Consider the following 13537-nt stretch of genomic DNA (forward strand, 5'->3'; position numbering starts at 1 on the left):
ATAATCAAAGATAATTACCCAATGTTCAGAGAGTGGCAACCAAGCTTAACTAGTTTATTGCATTGTTAGTTCCCATCTAACATATCTAAAACCCCAGTCTACAAAGACCTTGTACATACCAACTTTTCCAGGTCATATACAGTACATGGCATATGACACCATTTGCTGGACTATTGTACACTGTACATACATAATATACTAATTATGTAATTATGCTAATTATGATATCTAAGACAATTACATAGTTTGGAAATACAAACCAGTGTTACAGATGAATTCCTGGTCTAAGAAAAAAAAAACATTGAAAATCGTATTATACGTGTGTTTTCGATCTTTCTGCAGTGAAATTAAGAATATGACATATTGCGCTAATTAGCTGAATATGCTAATGAGACTAATAAAAAATGATTGTTCAAGGTTGCCAAGGTACCAAGCAAGTTCAGATAACTTCAGTATCCATCCTAAGAATGAATCAACCAACAACACCAACAAAACTTTGGGCTCAACAGCATTTCCAGGTCATATCATATTATATCTTTTTCTGGCCCACGGTTAATGACTCTTGGTCTTCCAGGTTTTCCTGGAGAATTCAACTCAGTATGTTGTATAATGCCACGTCCCACATTCCGATCCTAAGGCGACAACTCGATCGTCATTCCACACTATATACGATGTTATGTGTAGCCAGGTTCCGTTCCACTTCTTTTATGCGTCCCTCTATTAAGAGAGTGTAATGAAACAACTAATGCTTTTATAACGTATGAAGACAAGATGTTTGAGACTTGGATACAGTATGCATTAGAATGTTCAGTGTTCTGTTCTATCTTTGGTAATTGGTAAACATCTATTTAGATAAACTGAATTTAATCTGAGAGAATTTTTTTTTCTCACTGACCGACAAGATACTGTGTGTATTTCTATTATTGGCCAGCGGTCAATGACTGGCTCGACCAGGTTCTGCATTCAACTCACTAAGTCATCTACTTCTATCATTTCACTTCATCAGACAAAAACTCGTTTGTCATTCCCATTATATACGAAACCGCCTGCCAGTGCATGCGGAAAGGTTACTCAGTACATTGTTCTTATGAGCCCCTCTAAATGACAAAGTATTGAGACAACTCGGATTTTCACAGTATGCACTGCCCATTGTGGCTGTCCCTATTTCTTATCAATCAGTATACTTCCATTACAATTAAGTTCATCCAGGCTCAGATTGTCAAGATATTTGAACGAGAGTGTTTTATTGTTCTATTCCATCCTGGTATTTACAAATATCCATTTAGCCAAATGTTGAACCACAAAGTAATGTGAACATGTCAGGTGTTATATTATATCTTTTTTTTTAGCCTACGGTTAATTACTCTTGGTCCTCCAGGTTTTACTGGAGAATTCAACTCAGTATGTTGTTTAATGCCACATAACAATATTCCGATCCTAAGGCGACAACTCGATCCTCATTCCACATTATATACGAATATACAACTGTATGCGCAGCCAGGTTCTGTTCCATTTCTTTCTTCTTCTTCTTTTTGTCTGTGTCCCTCTATTAAGTTGTATACTGTTAGCTCCTTTGGTTTCGTAATAGCTCACAATAATCACAGTACTACACACAAAGCTATTTGCTGTTAAATTCCATTCTTTTGTACCTCTCCAGAGCTGGGATTACTATACCAGCTTGATTTCTTTAGTCCTTACACCAATGTCACTGCTCCTGTCATCTTCTTGCTCAATCACTCGGGGTTCAATGAGACTCGCCGACTTTCCACTTGACAATTCTCTCATATTATCATGGTTACTTATTCACGTGTCATTACGAGCGAAAAACCGATTCTCGGGTGATAACCTGCTTATTATTCCGAAGTCTTTCACGCACTCACATACAACTTCGTTTCACTCCTATTATTTGCCCCTCAAATCGTTAGTAATGAAACAGTTGTGTTTTGTTTTTAATCACGCTGCTCTACTGTGATCACTCCTCTGATCTAGAGTAATGTGACAACTCCCAAACTTGATTAATCTTTATGTTACCTTATTCCTGATGAACACTTACCACTTCACGGCATTGTTTCGACAGCGTTATTAGTATTGTACATTATTTATGATCCCTGTCAGAGAGTATTTAAAGCTCCTGCTCATTTGTATCATTGGTTTATATAAAGTTTAAAAGTAAAATTGTAATAATTATTTGAAGTTTGTGTACATATGACTTTACAGGCATATTGTTATGTAGTCATTGTCTTTAATATAGACATGGTTGATATAGCTACATCTGTTTGTATATATCGTGATTCTCTTCGCAATCACTTTATGGTTCTTTTTCTCGTAAATATATAAAAAGTAATTATTTAGATAATATTTGCTGTATATAATTACCCATTTTGGTACCCCTGGCAGACTGCCAAATACTGTTGTAGGTTTTTTTTTTCCCATTAATTCTTCCCGCATATTCCAGACATTGTATATTTTTTCTATACGGTGACTCTAGTTTCAAGTAAATAATTTAGACGCTGCACTCTTTATCACATACACTCAAGATGAATGCACACGCACGCACGCTCAGCGCACATGCACACACAGACACCTGCACTTGCACTCAAACCTCTTCCCACGACCCTTCAGTTTCTACACATACCCCCACACCGACAATGATCCCTCATGGTATGATCTTTGATGATCAAAGTTTGAATGACTCCGAAAGTGGTTATTACACAACTGCCGAGTTTAATGCACTGATAAAACAAAATAAATTTCAATCATTTTTTGATTTGTTTGGTCTTTTTCACATCAATGCCAGAAGTTTAAATAAGAATTTTGATTCTATAGAATCACTTCTTTCCTCTTTACAAAATTTTCAGTTTAGTATAATTGGTATATCAGAAACTTGGCTTAATACAAATTCACCACCAATATTTAATTTAGAGCATTATCGAACGTATCGTTCTGATCGTTACTTAGGTAAGGGAGGTGGGGTTGCTTTCTACATTAAAAATAACATTGATATGAAAGTCAGGCATGACTTACATATCGAGGGTACGGAAGATATTTTTGTTGAAATTTTGAACAGTAAAGCAAAAAATATAATAATAGGTAATATATATAGGTCCCCCAAGAAATAACTGTCACAGTGTGTTACAAGTGACCTAGCTTATTGGTCTAGATGAGGCAGTTTGATCACCCGAAATGAAATATAAGAAGAGATAAAGTACCGTTGAAATTATGTGTGCATTTATCAAAGTGTAATCAAGTCTTCAAATCATACATCCGGTCGTACAATATAATAGTCTTCTGAGCTCAGAGCTTGAACATATCTCGCAGATTAAATGACTGTTATCCCATATATCAAATACTAACAACCTTCTAACTCCAAAACTAATAACTCTCAATATGTATCTTTTGACTTATAAACTAACTCAGTAACCCAGTACTATCACACTCCTCACAATATTGACATAATTATGAGACGGCGTGGGCATGTGGCTTGCCACAACAAAAGATATCCCTGACCATAATGTCGGTCAGCGTTCAGGGTTCACTTCAATACAAACTTGTGGTTCCGGTTTATCATTTATTGGGAAATGTTGTCATACTGACTTTGCTTCGCGAATCGGCGTTCTCCATATGCGACGACAGCCTTGCGTCCTTGGAGACGGCGAACGCGAAGCGCCTGGAGAATGTGTCGGGGCGACAACGACGTCCTTCGACCGGTCAACCGCGGTTCAGCGAAGGCGACGGATCCAGCCCCGTGTAACCGGCGTTACTGTGGAGGGGGTGTGTCTCGAACTCGGCGAGGGAAATCCGGGCAAACGGATCAGGCAGCGGCTGAACAGGAGGCACCTGTGGAGTCTCGACCCGGTGATTGTGTGAGCTTATGTGGACGAAGCTCCACTATACCCTTAACAGCCGTAGTTGGGCCTTAGACACCCCAGTTGTGGCATCACTGCTAGACAAGGCTCTGCAGCGTCTGGTCTGTCTGGTGACAAGACAGGGTGTGGCAGCTTCACTTCTTGTGAGCCTGCCTATACATACGCTGGCTGCTGCAAACTTAGCTATGCTGTGGAACAATAGCTGTCAAACACCTGCATGTGGGATGCCATCAACCCGGCTAAATTCATATTCAAATTCACTTCCTCCCAGACTGGAGGGTATTTAAATTAGATTTAAATCAACTCCTTACACTACCCCCCCCCCCCATTTCAAGAAAATGTATCACATTTTGCCAGACCCAACGGAAGAGCTATTTTCACTCACTATGAGTGAATGATTTTCTGTCACTATTTTATCAAACCCAACATAAAAGTTAATTTCACTTGTTATGCTTTTCTCTCCCTATAACCTGTCAAATGAAATAAAGTGACGCTTTTTCGTCCTAAGGCTGACATGTATTCTTCATGCCTAATGAAAAAAGGGGTTATAATTAAAAATTTCCTCCTGGGAAGATATATATTCCCCTAAACTAGATTAATATATTTCTATCACACTAATTGATATACCTTAGCCAAAATGTAAACATTAGATGCATTCAAAACAGAGAATGGGGCAATACCGAGAAATTCAGCTTCTGCTTAGGAAGTCGGCTCCAACATTGTCGGAGCCACGAATGGCTTCGATGCGGAAGCGGAATGGTTGGAGGGCGAGAGCCCATCTCATCACTCTGCTGTTGATGCGTTTGGTACGGTTGAGATAGAGGAGCGGTTGGTGGTCGGTTTCAAGGGTGAATTCAGTGCCTTCAAGGTACGTTTGGAACTTGTGAATTCCCCACACCAACGCCAAGCATTCTCGCTCGATCGTGGAATAGGCTTGTTCTCGAGCCAAGAGTTTACGACTCGCATAGGCGACTGGATGTTTCTCTCCATCGTGCTCTTGGAGGAGAACAGCTCCGAGCCCAGTTGATGAGGCGTCTGTCCTAACGATGAATCTTTGCTGGACATCGGGTAGACAGAGAATGGGGCTCTCTACAAGACTACCCTTCAGTTGCATGAAGGCCTCCTCTTCACGCTCAGTCCACTGTACTTGCCTTGGCTCTCGGCTCCTCGTCTTGTCAGTCAGGGGTGCTGCGATCGACGCAAAATTTGGGATGAAGCGTCTGTAGTAACTAGCCAGACCTATGAAAGCTCGCAGCTGTTTCTTGGTTTCTGGCCTAGTCGCGTTCTGGATTTTCTCCACTTTGTCTAGCATGGGCTGGACTTTTCCGTGTTGCACGAGGTGTCCCAAGAACTCTACTTGTTTGCAACCAAGTTGACACTTGCTGGGGCGAGCAGTCAGTCTTGCTGCTCTCAGTCGTCGAAGCAACTCGCGTAGTGTATCGAGGTGCTCCTCCCATGTCCGTGTGTGTATGAGGATGTCATCCAAGTAGTTTGTCACGTGCTTCATGCCTGCCAGCAATTTCCGCATCACTCGGCTGAACGTGGCCGGTGCGTTGACTAGCCCAAAAGGCATTACGCGGAAATGGTACAGCCCACCTGTAGTCTGAAATGCTGTCTTCTCCTTTGCGTCATCTGAGAGAGGGATCTGCCAGTATCCCTTACTCAAATCCACTTTGGAGAAGTAGTGTGATCCTGACAGTCCAGCGAATATTTCTTCTGCGTTGGGAAGGGGTTCGGCGTCGAAGACAGTGACGCGATTCAGCCGTCGAAAATCGATGCAGAAGCGATTACTGCCGTCAGATTTCTTCACGATCACAATTGGGGAAGAGTATGGGGAGTTAGACTTTTCTATGACCCCTAACTCGACCATCTTCTCAACTTCCTCTTCAATCACGCCGCGGAGGGCATGAGGGACAGGATACGGTTTCTGTCTGACCGGGTCATCTGATGTCAGCCGGATTGAGTGGCTGCCTAGGTGTGTCTTACCCGGGAGGTCAGTCATGACATCCCTATACGCACCCATCAACCTCTTTATCTGGCCTTGCTGCTTAGCCTCCACGTCTGGTCCGAACTTTACGTCCTCTACAGTCTCGTTTGCCTCTAGGACTGGGACTTGTACGGTCATGGGGCTGGGGGTTGGAGGTCCGACTACCTCCTCGTCGTCGTCGTCGTCGTCATCCTGGTCGACGATCGTGGCCTGAGCGACGACTTCCAACATCCCTGCAGCATACACCTCAGAACCTTCATTCACATGATTAGAGGTTATCTTACTCAAGTCTACTCTCTCTGTGTATTTCTTCAACAGGTTGGCGTGGAAAGTCTTCATCTTTCCATTGACATCTAGACAACAATTATTGTCACCAAGCCTGTGTGCAACTCTAAATGGGCCTTTCCATTGTAGGAGAAGCTTATTGTGATAAGTGGGTAGGAGGATTAGTACTTTGTCATCCGGGTTAAATCTACGCTGCCTACTCCTAGCATTGTAGTGTTTTGCATTCCTGGATGTTGCCCTACGTAGTTCCTCATGAGCCGCGGCTAGCGTGCTCTTCAGCCTCTCTTTGAGATCGACTACGTACTGGTACGTGGTCTTCAACTCTGGGTCATGAGTCTGACCACTCCACAAGTCCTTCAGAATCTCTAGGGGACCTCTCACCTGCCTACCATAGATCAACTCAAATGGTGAGTAACTAAGCGAAGCCTGGGGGGCGGACCGGTATGCAGACAACACTGGTCCCAAGTATCTGTCCCAATCGTGAGGATGGTCAGCACAGACTCTCTTCAAGATTTGTTTCAACGTCTGATTAAATCTTTCGACTAATCCGTTGCACATCGGATGGTATGGGGTGGTGGTTAGTTGTCGAATGGACAGTAACCTACTAACTTCTCGCATCATGTCAGACGTGAATTGACTACCTCGGTCTGTTAGTATCTCTTGAGGCACACCTACCCGGCAAAACACCTCGACCATAGCCTCTGCTACTGTGGTAGTTTCGATGTTGGGTAGTGCAACAGCCTCCGGATATTGAGATGCATAGTCGACGATCGTCAGGATGTATCGATTCTTCCTGGTCGTCGTGGGGTGGATAGGGCCTACTATGTCGATAGCTACTCGGAGAAAAGGTGTGTCAATTACTGGCATCTGACCAAGTGGTACCTTGGGAACTCTTCCCTTTGGCACCGTCCTTTGACAAATATCGCAAGAGCAACAGAAACGAGCAACGTCAGCATGAATGCCAGGCCAGAAAAAACAAGACAAAACCTTCTCTGTAGTCTTACCTATGCCTTGATGACCACTCATGATACCTTCATGAGCAAGGGACAACACTGCCTTTCGAAATGGCCTCGGCACTACCAACTGTTTCACCGAATTACTAGTCTGGCTTTTAGGCTGGAATATCCTGTACAACAGTCCGTCTTCGAAGACGAAGTGTGTATCTCTCCTCTCTTCATCTGACAACCTAACCTGAGCAAGCTCCCTGGCTTTCTTCAAAGTGGGATCGGTTGCCGTTTCCTGCCTGATTTGTTCAGGGGATACATTTGGGATTTCCGATGGAACAACAAGAGGGCGTTGCGGGCGCTTTGATTCCCGACTCTGAGATCTTGTCTGCACAGCCATGCCTACACTAGTACTAGTACTACCATCACATATGACGTCATCATCCTTCCAACCTGGATGGGGGTCACTGACTGAGTGAACATTCTCAATGTAACCTATTATGACATCGAAGACAGGCGTCTCCATGCATAAGGCCTCTGTAGTGCCTACAAACAACGGGGAACTAATGTGAACGCGCGCCAATGGGAATTGACGCACAGTTCCGTCAATCAAAAGACATTGTCTATGTTTGCCTGTGAACTGATCAGAAGTCACAAGAGATTTCCTCACTACTACGCCCGAACAGCCCGTATCATGAAGCACAGCTACCTTCGTGGACCCAATCCTACCATCTACTACAGGTAACTGACTCCGCCAATGACGCTGACATGCAGCACACATCAATGGGATTTCTTTAATCCTCTCCCTGGGAGCTGGTTCTCCCTTCACTTCCTGACTATCAACAACAACCCGCCTGTCTCGCGCGTATGACTACTATCTTGCATAGCATGGGAACAAGTCGGACACGACGCCTGAGCACTCTCAAATTCAGGGGGCGTATCCTTCGTAGGGGATTTATCTGACTGCCTACTCGGACTCTGCTTGCGACCTCTATGACCTTGCGTACTCACAAGACTAGCAGCTTGAGGCTTCAGTCTACACCTAGAAGCTACATGACCCATCTTATCACAGATAAAGCATGGGCCGACTCTACGCCTATTCGTAGGTGGACTCCGACTGGGATTCCATGTACGGTTTTGCCCTTCACTAGACTGATTAGGGGGTCTACTTGCTAGTGGTTTGGCCTTCTTGTCACCCTTACTCAACTTAGCGACACCAAAATGACCACCATGCGCCTGTACATACGTGTCTGCCAGGCTACTCATCTCGGAAAGAGTCTTGGGTTTCCTCTCCTTGAGAAACAATGCCAAAGGGGTTCCCCCTCTATCAAGAAGCTGCTGTCTCAACAACATGTCTACTAAGCCTTCATATGTCCGCTTTGTCTCAGACAATTCTATCCAACGACTCAAGTAATGTTCCAATCGAACTACAAACTGGCTGGGTGTCTCCCCCTGCTCTGGGTTAGAGTACCGAAACTTTTTGCGGAAATCATCGCAGGTAAGTTCAAACCTCCTCAACAGTGCTTCTTTTAGAGCATCATAATCATCGGCTTTATCATCTGGAAGCCTACAATACACATCAAGGGCCTTGCCCTGCAACAGTGCACTAAGACTGATTGCCCAACTAGTCCTCGGCCAGGACTGACTTTCTGCGTATTTTTCAAATCGGCTTAAATACGCATCCATATTATCTTTCCCTTCTGAAAAAGGGGGGAGCTTAGGGGATGGTGCCCAACGACGGCTGTTGTCCTACTCCGTGCTATCCATACTCTCAGAAAGTCTCTGATTTTGTATGCGTGCCAGCTCAAGTTTTTTTTCTAGGATCCTCTCCTCCTGTTTTCTATCTTCCCTATTTGCCTGACGTTCGTCTCTCCCTAGTGTCTACAAATTTTTGAAGGTCCTCTCCTGACATACCCAGTTCCTTTCCAATATCAAGCCATTTAGTACCCATAATGAGCCCTACAGATTACACTTATACCAGTTAAATTATCAGTATCTCACTTTTCCCCTGGGTGTCCCACAATCAGATGTTAGAAAACTATGTTAACTAACGCAATTGTTAGCAATTCTTGCATAATTTGGTAACTCACCAATGACAGAAGTGGGCTAATTGCTTGCGCTTGTCCTTGCCGCGCGTGCCGGATGCTAGCAGTGATGGTGCACTGGCGTGTCCGTGGTTCCGCTAGGCCAGCTGCACTTGCAAGAGCCCTTCTGCTAACTGCAACTTAGAAAATGGTTACAAAAATACGTCAGTACAATGGTCCTTCAATTATACATCAAAACTCGGGTAAAGTTATGATCAAACAACTCCCGGACAAGCCCCCAAATTGTCACAGTGTGTTACAAGTGACCTAGCTTATTGGTCTAGATGAGGCAGTTTGATCACCCGAAATGAAATATAAGAAGAGATTAAGTACCGTTGAAATTATGTGTGCATTTATTAAAGTGTAATCAAGTCTTCAAATCATACATCCGGTCGTACAATATAATAGTCTTCTGAGCTCAGAGTTTGAACATATCTCGCAGATTAAATGACTGTTATCCCATATATCAAATACTAACAACCTTCTAACTCCAAAACTAATAACTCTCAATATGTATCTTTTGACTTATAAACTAACTCAGTAACCCAGTACTATCACACTCCTCACAATATTGACATAATTATGAGACGGCGTGGGCATGTGGCTTGCCACAACAAAAGATATCCCTGACCATAATGTCGGTCAGCGTTCAGGGTTCACTTCAATACAAACTTGTGGTTCCGGTTTATCATTTATTGGGAAATGTTGTCATACTGACTTTGCTTCGCGAATCGGCGTTCTCCATATGCGACGACAGCCTTGCGTCCTTGGAGACGGCGAACGCGAAGCGCCTGGAGAATGTGTCGGGGCGACAACGACGTCCTTCGACCGGTCAACCGCGGTTCAGCGAAGGCGACGGATCCAGCCCCGTGTAACCGGCGTTACTGTGGAGGGGGTGTGTCTCGAACTCGGCGAGGGAAATCCGGGCAAACGGATCAGGCAGCGGCTGAACAGGAGGCACCTGTGGAGTCTCGACCCGGTGATTGTGTGAGCTTATGTGGACGAAGCTCCACTATACCCTTAACAGCCGTAGTTGGGCCTTAGACACCCCAGTTGTGGCATCACTGCTAGACAAGGCTCTGCAGCGTCTGGTCTGTCTGGTGACAAGACAGGGTGTGGCAGCTTCACTTCTTGTGAGCCTGCCTATACATACGCTGGCTGCTGCAAACTTAGCTATGCTGTGGAACAATAGCTGTCAAACACCTGCATGTGGGATGCCATCAACCCGGCTAAATTCATATTCAAATTCACTTCCTCCCAGACTGGAGGGTATTTAAATTAGATTTAAATCAACTCCTTACAATAACATTGATTGTTTTTTAGAAAGTTTTGATCAAATTTTGAGTATTATTTCTCAGGAAAAGAAAGACAGTTTTATAATGGGAGATTTTAATATTGATCTTTTAAATAATTCTGATAATCATACAATGCAGTTGTTAAGTTTATTGGCAACTTATTTATTTCAACCACATATCAGCAACCCAACAAGAATTTCTAGTACATCGAAAACTCTTATTGATAACATATTTTCAAATGTAATAAACACAGAATTTACAAATGGTATATTTTATTATGATATATCTGATCATTTACCTGTTTTTACCATCAATGATAGTTTTTTGCAAACAAAACAATATTTTGATCATAAAAAATCTCAAATGTATTATAAGGAAACAGAAAGTAACATTAACTCTTTGATATTTGATTTAGCGCAGGAAGAATGGGGCGATGTATTTGATGAAAGCAAGGCTGATACTGCTTATGAAAAATTTATCAGCAGGTTATTGTATTATTATCAGAAAAATATTCCTGTCACGTGAGTGACTTTTTTTTTCTCTGCTACTCTGACACCGAACATAACTGCATGCAAACAGTTTGAATTTCCGTTCTTTCGGTGTCAGAGTAGCAGAAAAAAAAAAGTCACTCACGTGACAATTCCTTTAGTTAAACGGAAACCTTTAAAGAAAAATAGACAACCCTGGATTACCAAAGGTATTATGCGGTCTATATCAACCCGTAATAAGTTATATAAGCAAGCAATAAAGAATCAAAGTAATTATTTATTTATGAAATACCGGAAATATAGAAATCAATTAACATCAGTAATAAGATTGTCCCGAAAATTGTATTATTCAAATAATATAGAAAAAAATAAGGATAATATTTTTTCATTGTGGAAAACTGTCAATGCTCTCATGGCAAAGACGGTAAAAGAAACTACCAACTCTATCATCATTGACAATGAGGAAATTACTGATTTTACCACAATCGCTAACTCATTTAATGATTACTTTATAAATATTGGTCCTAGTTTAGCATCTAATATGAACTCGTGTAATACACATTTTACTGATTATTTACCTAATCCTTGTGAAAATTCATTATTTCTCACGCCTACCAATGATCATGAAATAATCAATGTTGTCCAGAATCTGAAAACAACTAAATCGAGTGGGCATGATGGTCTTAGTGTTCATTTATTGAAACAAATAATTCTTTACATTGCAAACCCCCTAACTCACGTATTCAATATGTCTCTTTCAACAGGCATTTTTCCGAACTCATTCAAACTTGCAAAAGTTATTCCTATTCATAAAAAAGATGACTCTAAATTAATGAGCAATTATAGACCAATTTCATTATTACCAAGTATATCCAAAGTTCTTGAAAAAATTGTGTATAAAAGGTTATATCAGTTTTTACAAACCAATAATTTATTGATACCCAATCAATTTGGATTTAGAAGTGGATATTCTACTGATTATGCAATCGCTCACATGTGTGATAAAATAACTGAAGCTTTTGCTGATAAGAAGCATGTTATAGGTATATACATGGATTTGTCGAAAGCATTCGACACCATCGACCATGAAGTATTGATATAATATAAACTTAATACGTATGGAGTCCGAGGTCACGCTCTGCTCTGGTTTATAAATTATTTGCAAAACCGTCAACAGTATGTTAGTTTTCAGTCTTATGAATCACAGAAACTTGATATTAAATGTGGGGTACCTCAAGGTTCCATTTTAGGGCCTCTGTTGTTTAACATTTATATAAATGATACTATAAGTTCCTCTCCATCTCTGAATTTTATACTTTCTGCTGATGATACATCTATTATTACATCAGATTATGATATAGGGACCCTTGTTAATCGTTTGAACACTGAATTATTGAATATATTGAATTGGTTTAAATCAAACAAGTTATCTTTGAATGTTAACAAGACAAATCTTGTTCATTTTAGAAAACCCTTCTCACAGGATCTTAATGTCAATATATCAATTGATGGGTTTTCCCTTTGCGAGAAACAGGTTATTAGATTTTTAGGCATTACAATCGATTCTCATTTGACATGGAACGAACATATATCCTGTCTACAAAGGACCCTGTCAAGAAATATTGGCGTACTCTGGAAGTTGAAAGATCTCCTATCAGAACGATCCCTGATTATTTTATATAATTCTTTAATTTTGCCTCATATATTGTATTCAAATATTGTATGGGGAAATTGTAGTATTACTAAACTGAATTCATTGTATTTACTCCAAAAGCGTGCTATTCGCATTATTACTAATTCCACATATTTATCTCATACAGATCCTTTATTTCATCGTTTGCATTCTTTGAAGCTGCAGGACATCCACATTTTATAAACAGGTATATTTATGTACAAGTACGCAACAAATCAACTTCCCTCTTTATTTCATAATATTTTTCACTTAAATTCGAATATACACACATATCCAACTCGCCGTTCGACAGACTTCCACCTTGTAAACCCCAAAACTGTTTTAGCTCAGAAATCAATTAGACATTACGGTCCCAATGTTTGGAATAACCTACCTGATCAATTAAAGCAGTGTACTTCACTTTTTTCCTTTAAAGCTCATTTAAAAAAGTATTTATTATTGAAATATGTTTCCAGTTAGTAGTCTTTGATCAATGTATTTTTTTCTTTTTTTTTTCCTTAAGTCTCAGTCAGCCCTGATCCATGCAAAATGGTGGTTTTTTTTTTCAATTTTTTTTTCCATTCCCTCCCGTTCCCTTCTTTGAAAATGATATTGCATACATTAAGTAAAGCCCATACCTTACCCCCAGAATATGCATGCTACAGCCTTTATTCTCTCTTGCACTGTCACCTGCACACACGACGCACTGTCACTCGCACACACCTACACTTTTATAGTCTACTATACCATGCAGTAGTCAATGGTGCAGCGTGCTGTTTTTGTTTTTTTCTTGTTTTAAAGCGCCAAGTCACTATTTTTCTTTTCTGTTTTTTTTTCTCTTTTTTTTTTTCTTTTTTTTTTTCTCTAGCAAAATGTGTTTCGTGTATTAAGATTAAGAGTTTTATGAGTACATGTA

General features: G+C 41.1%; 1 protein-coding gene across 1 annotated transcript; it reads right to left on the reverse strand.

The window, feature by feature from the left end:
- Positions 1 to 4554: 4554 nt before the first annotated feature.
- On the reverse strand, positions 4555 to 7608 carry LOC140244797 (uncharacterized). Its single transcript, XM_072324410.1, has one exon. The coding sequence runs from the start codon at positions 7606 to 7608 to the stop codon at positions 4555 to 4557; it is 3054 nt and encodes a 1017-aa protein (XP_072180511.1).
- Positions 7609 to 13537: the final 5929 nt, after the last annotated feature.

The sequence above is a fragment of the Diadema setosum genome, chromosome 21, assembly GCF_964275005.1.
Source record: "Diadema setosum chromosome 21, eeDiaSeto1, whole genome shotgun sequence".
Taxonomy (NCBI): Eukaryota; Metazoa; Echinodermata; class Echinoidea; order Diadematoida; family Diadematidae; genus Diadema; species Diadema setosum.

What these genes read in the sequence shown, in the direction of transcription:
- LOC140244797 (XM_072324410.1), bottom strand. Translation starts at nt 7,608, where the DNA reads ATGGAGACGCCTGTCTTCGATGTCATAATAGGTTACATTGAGAATGTT.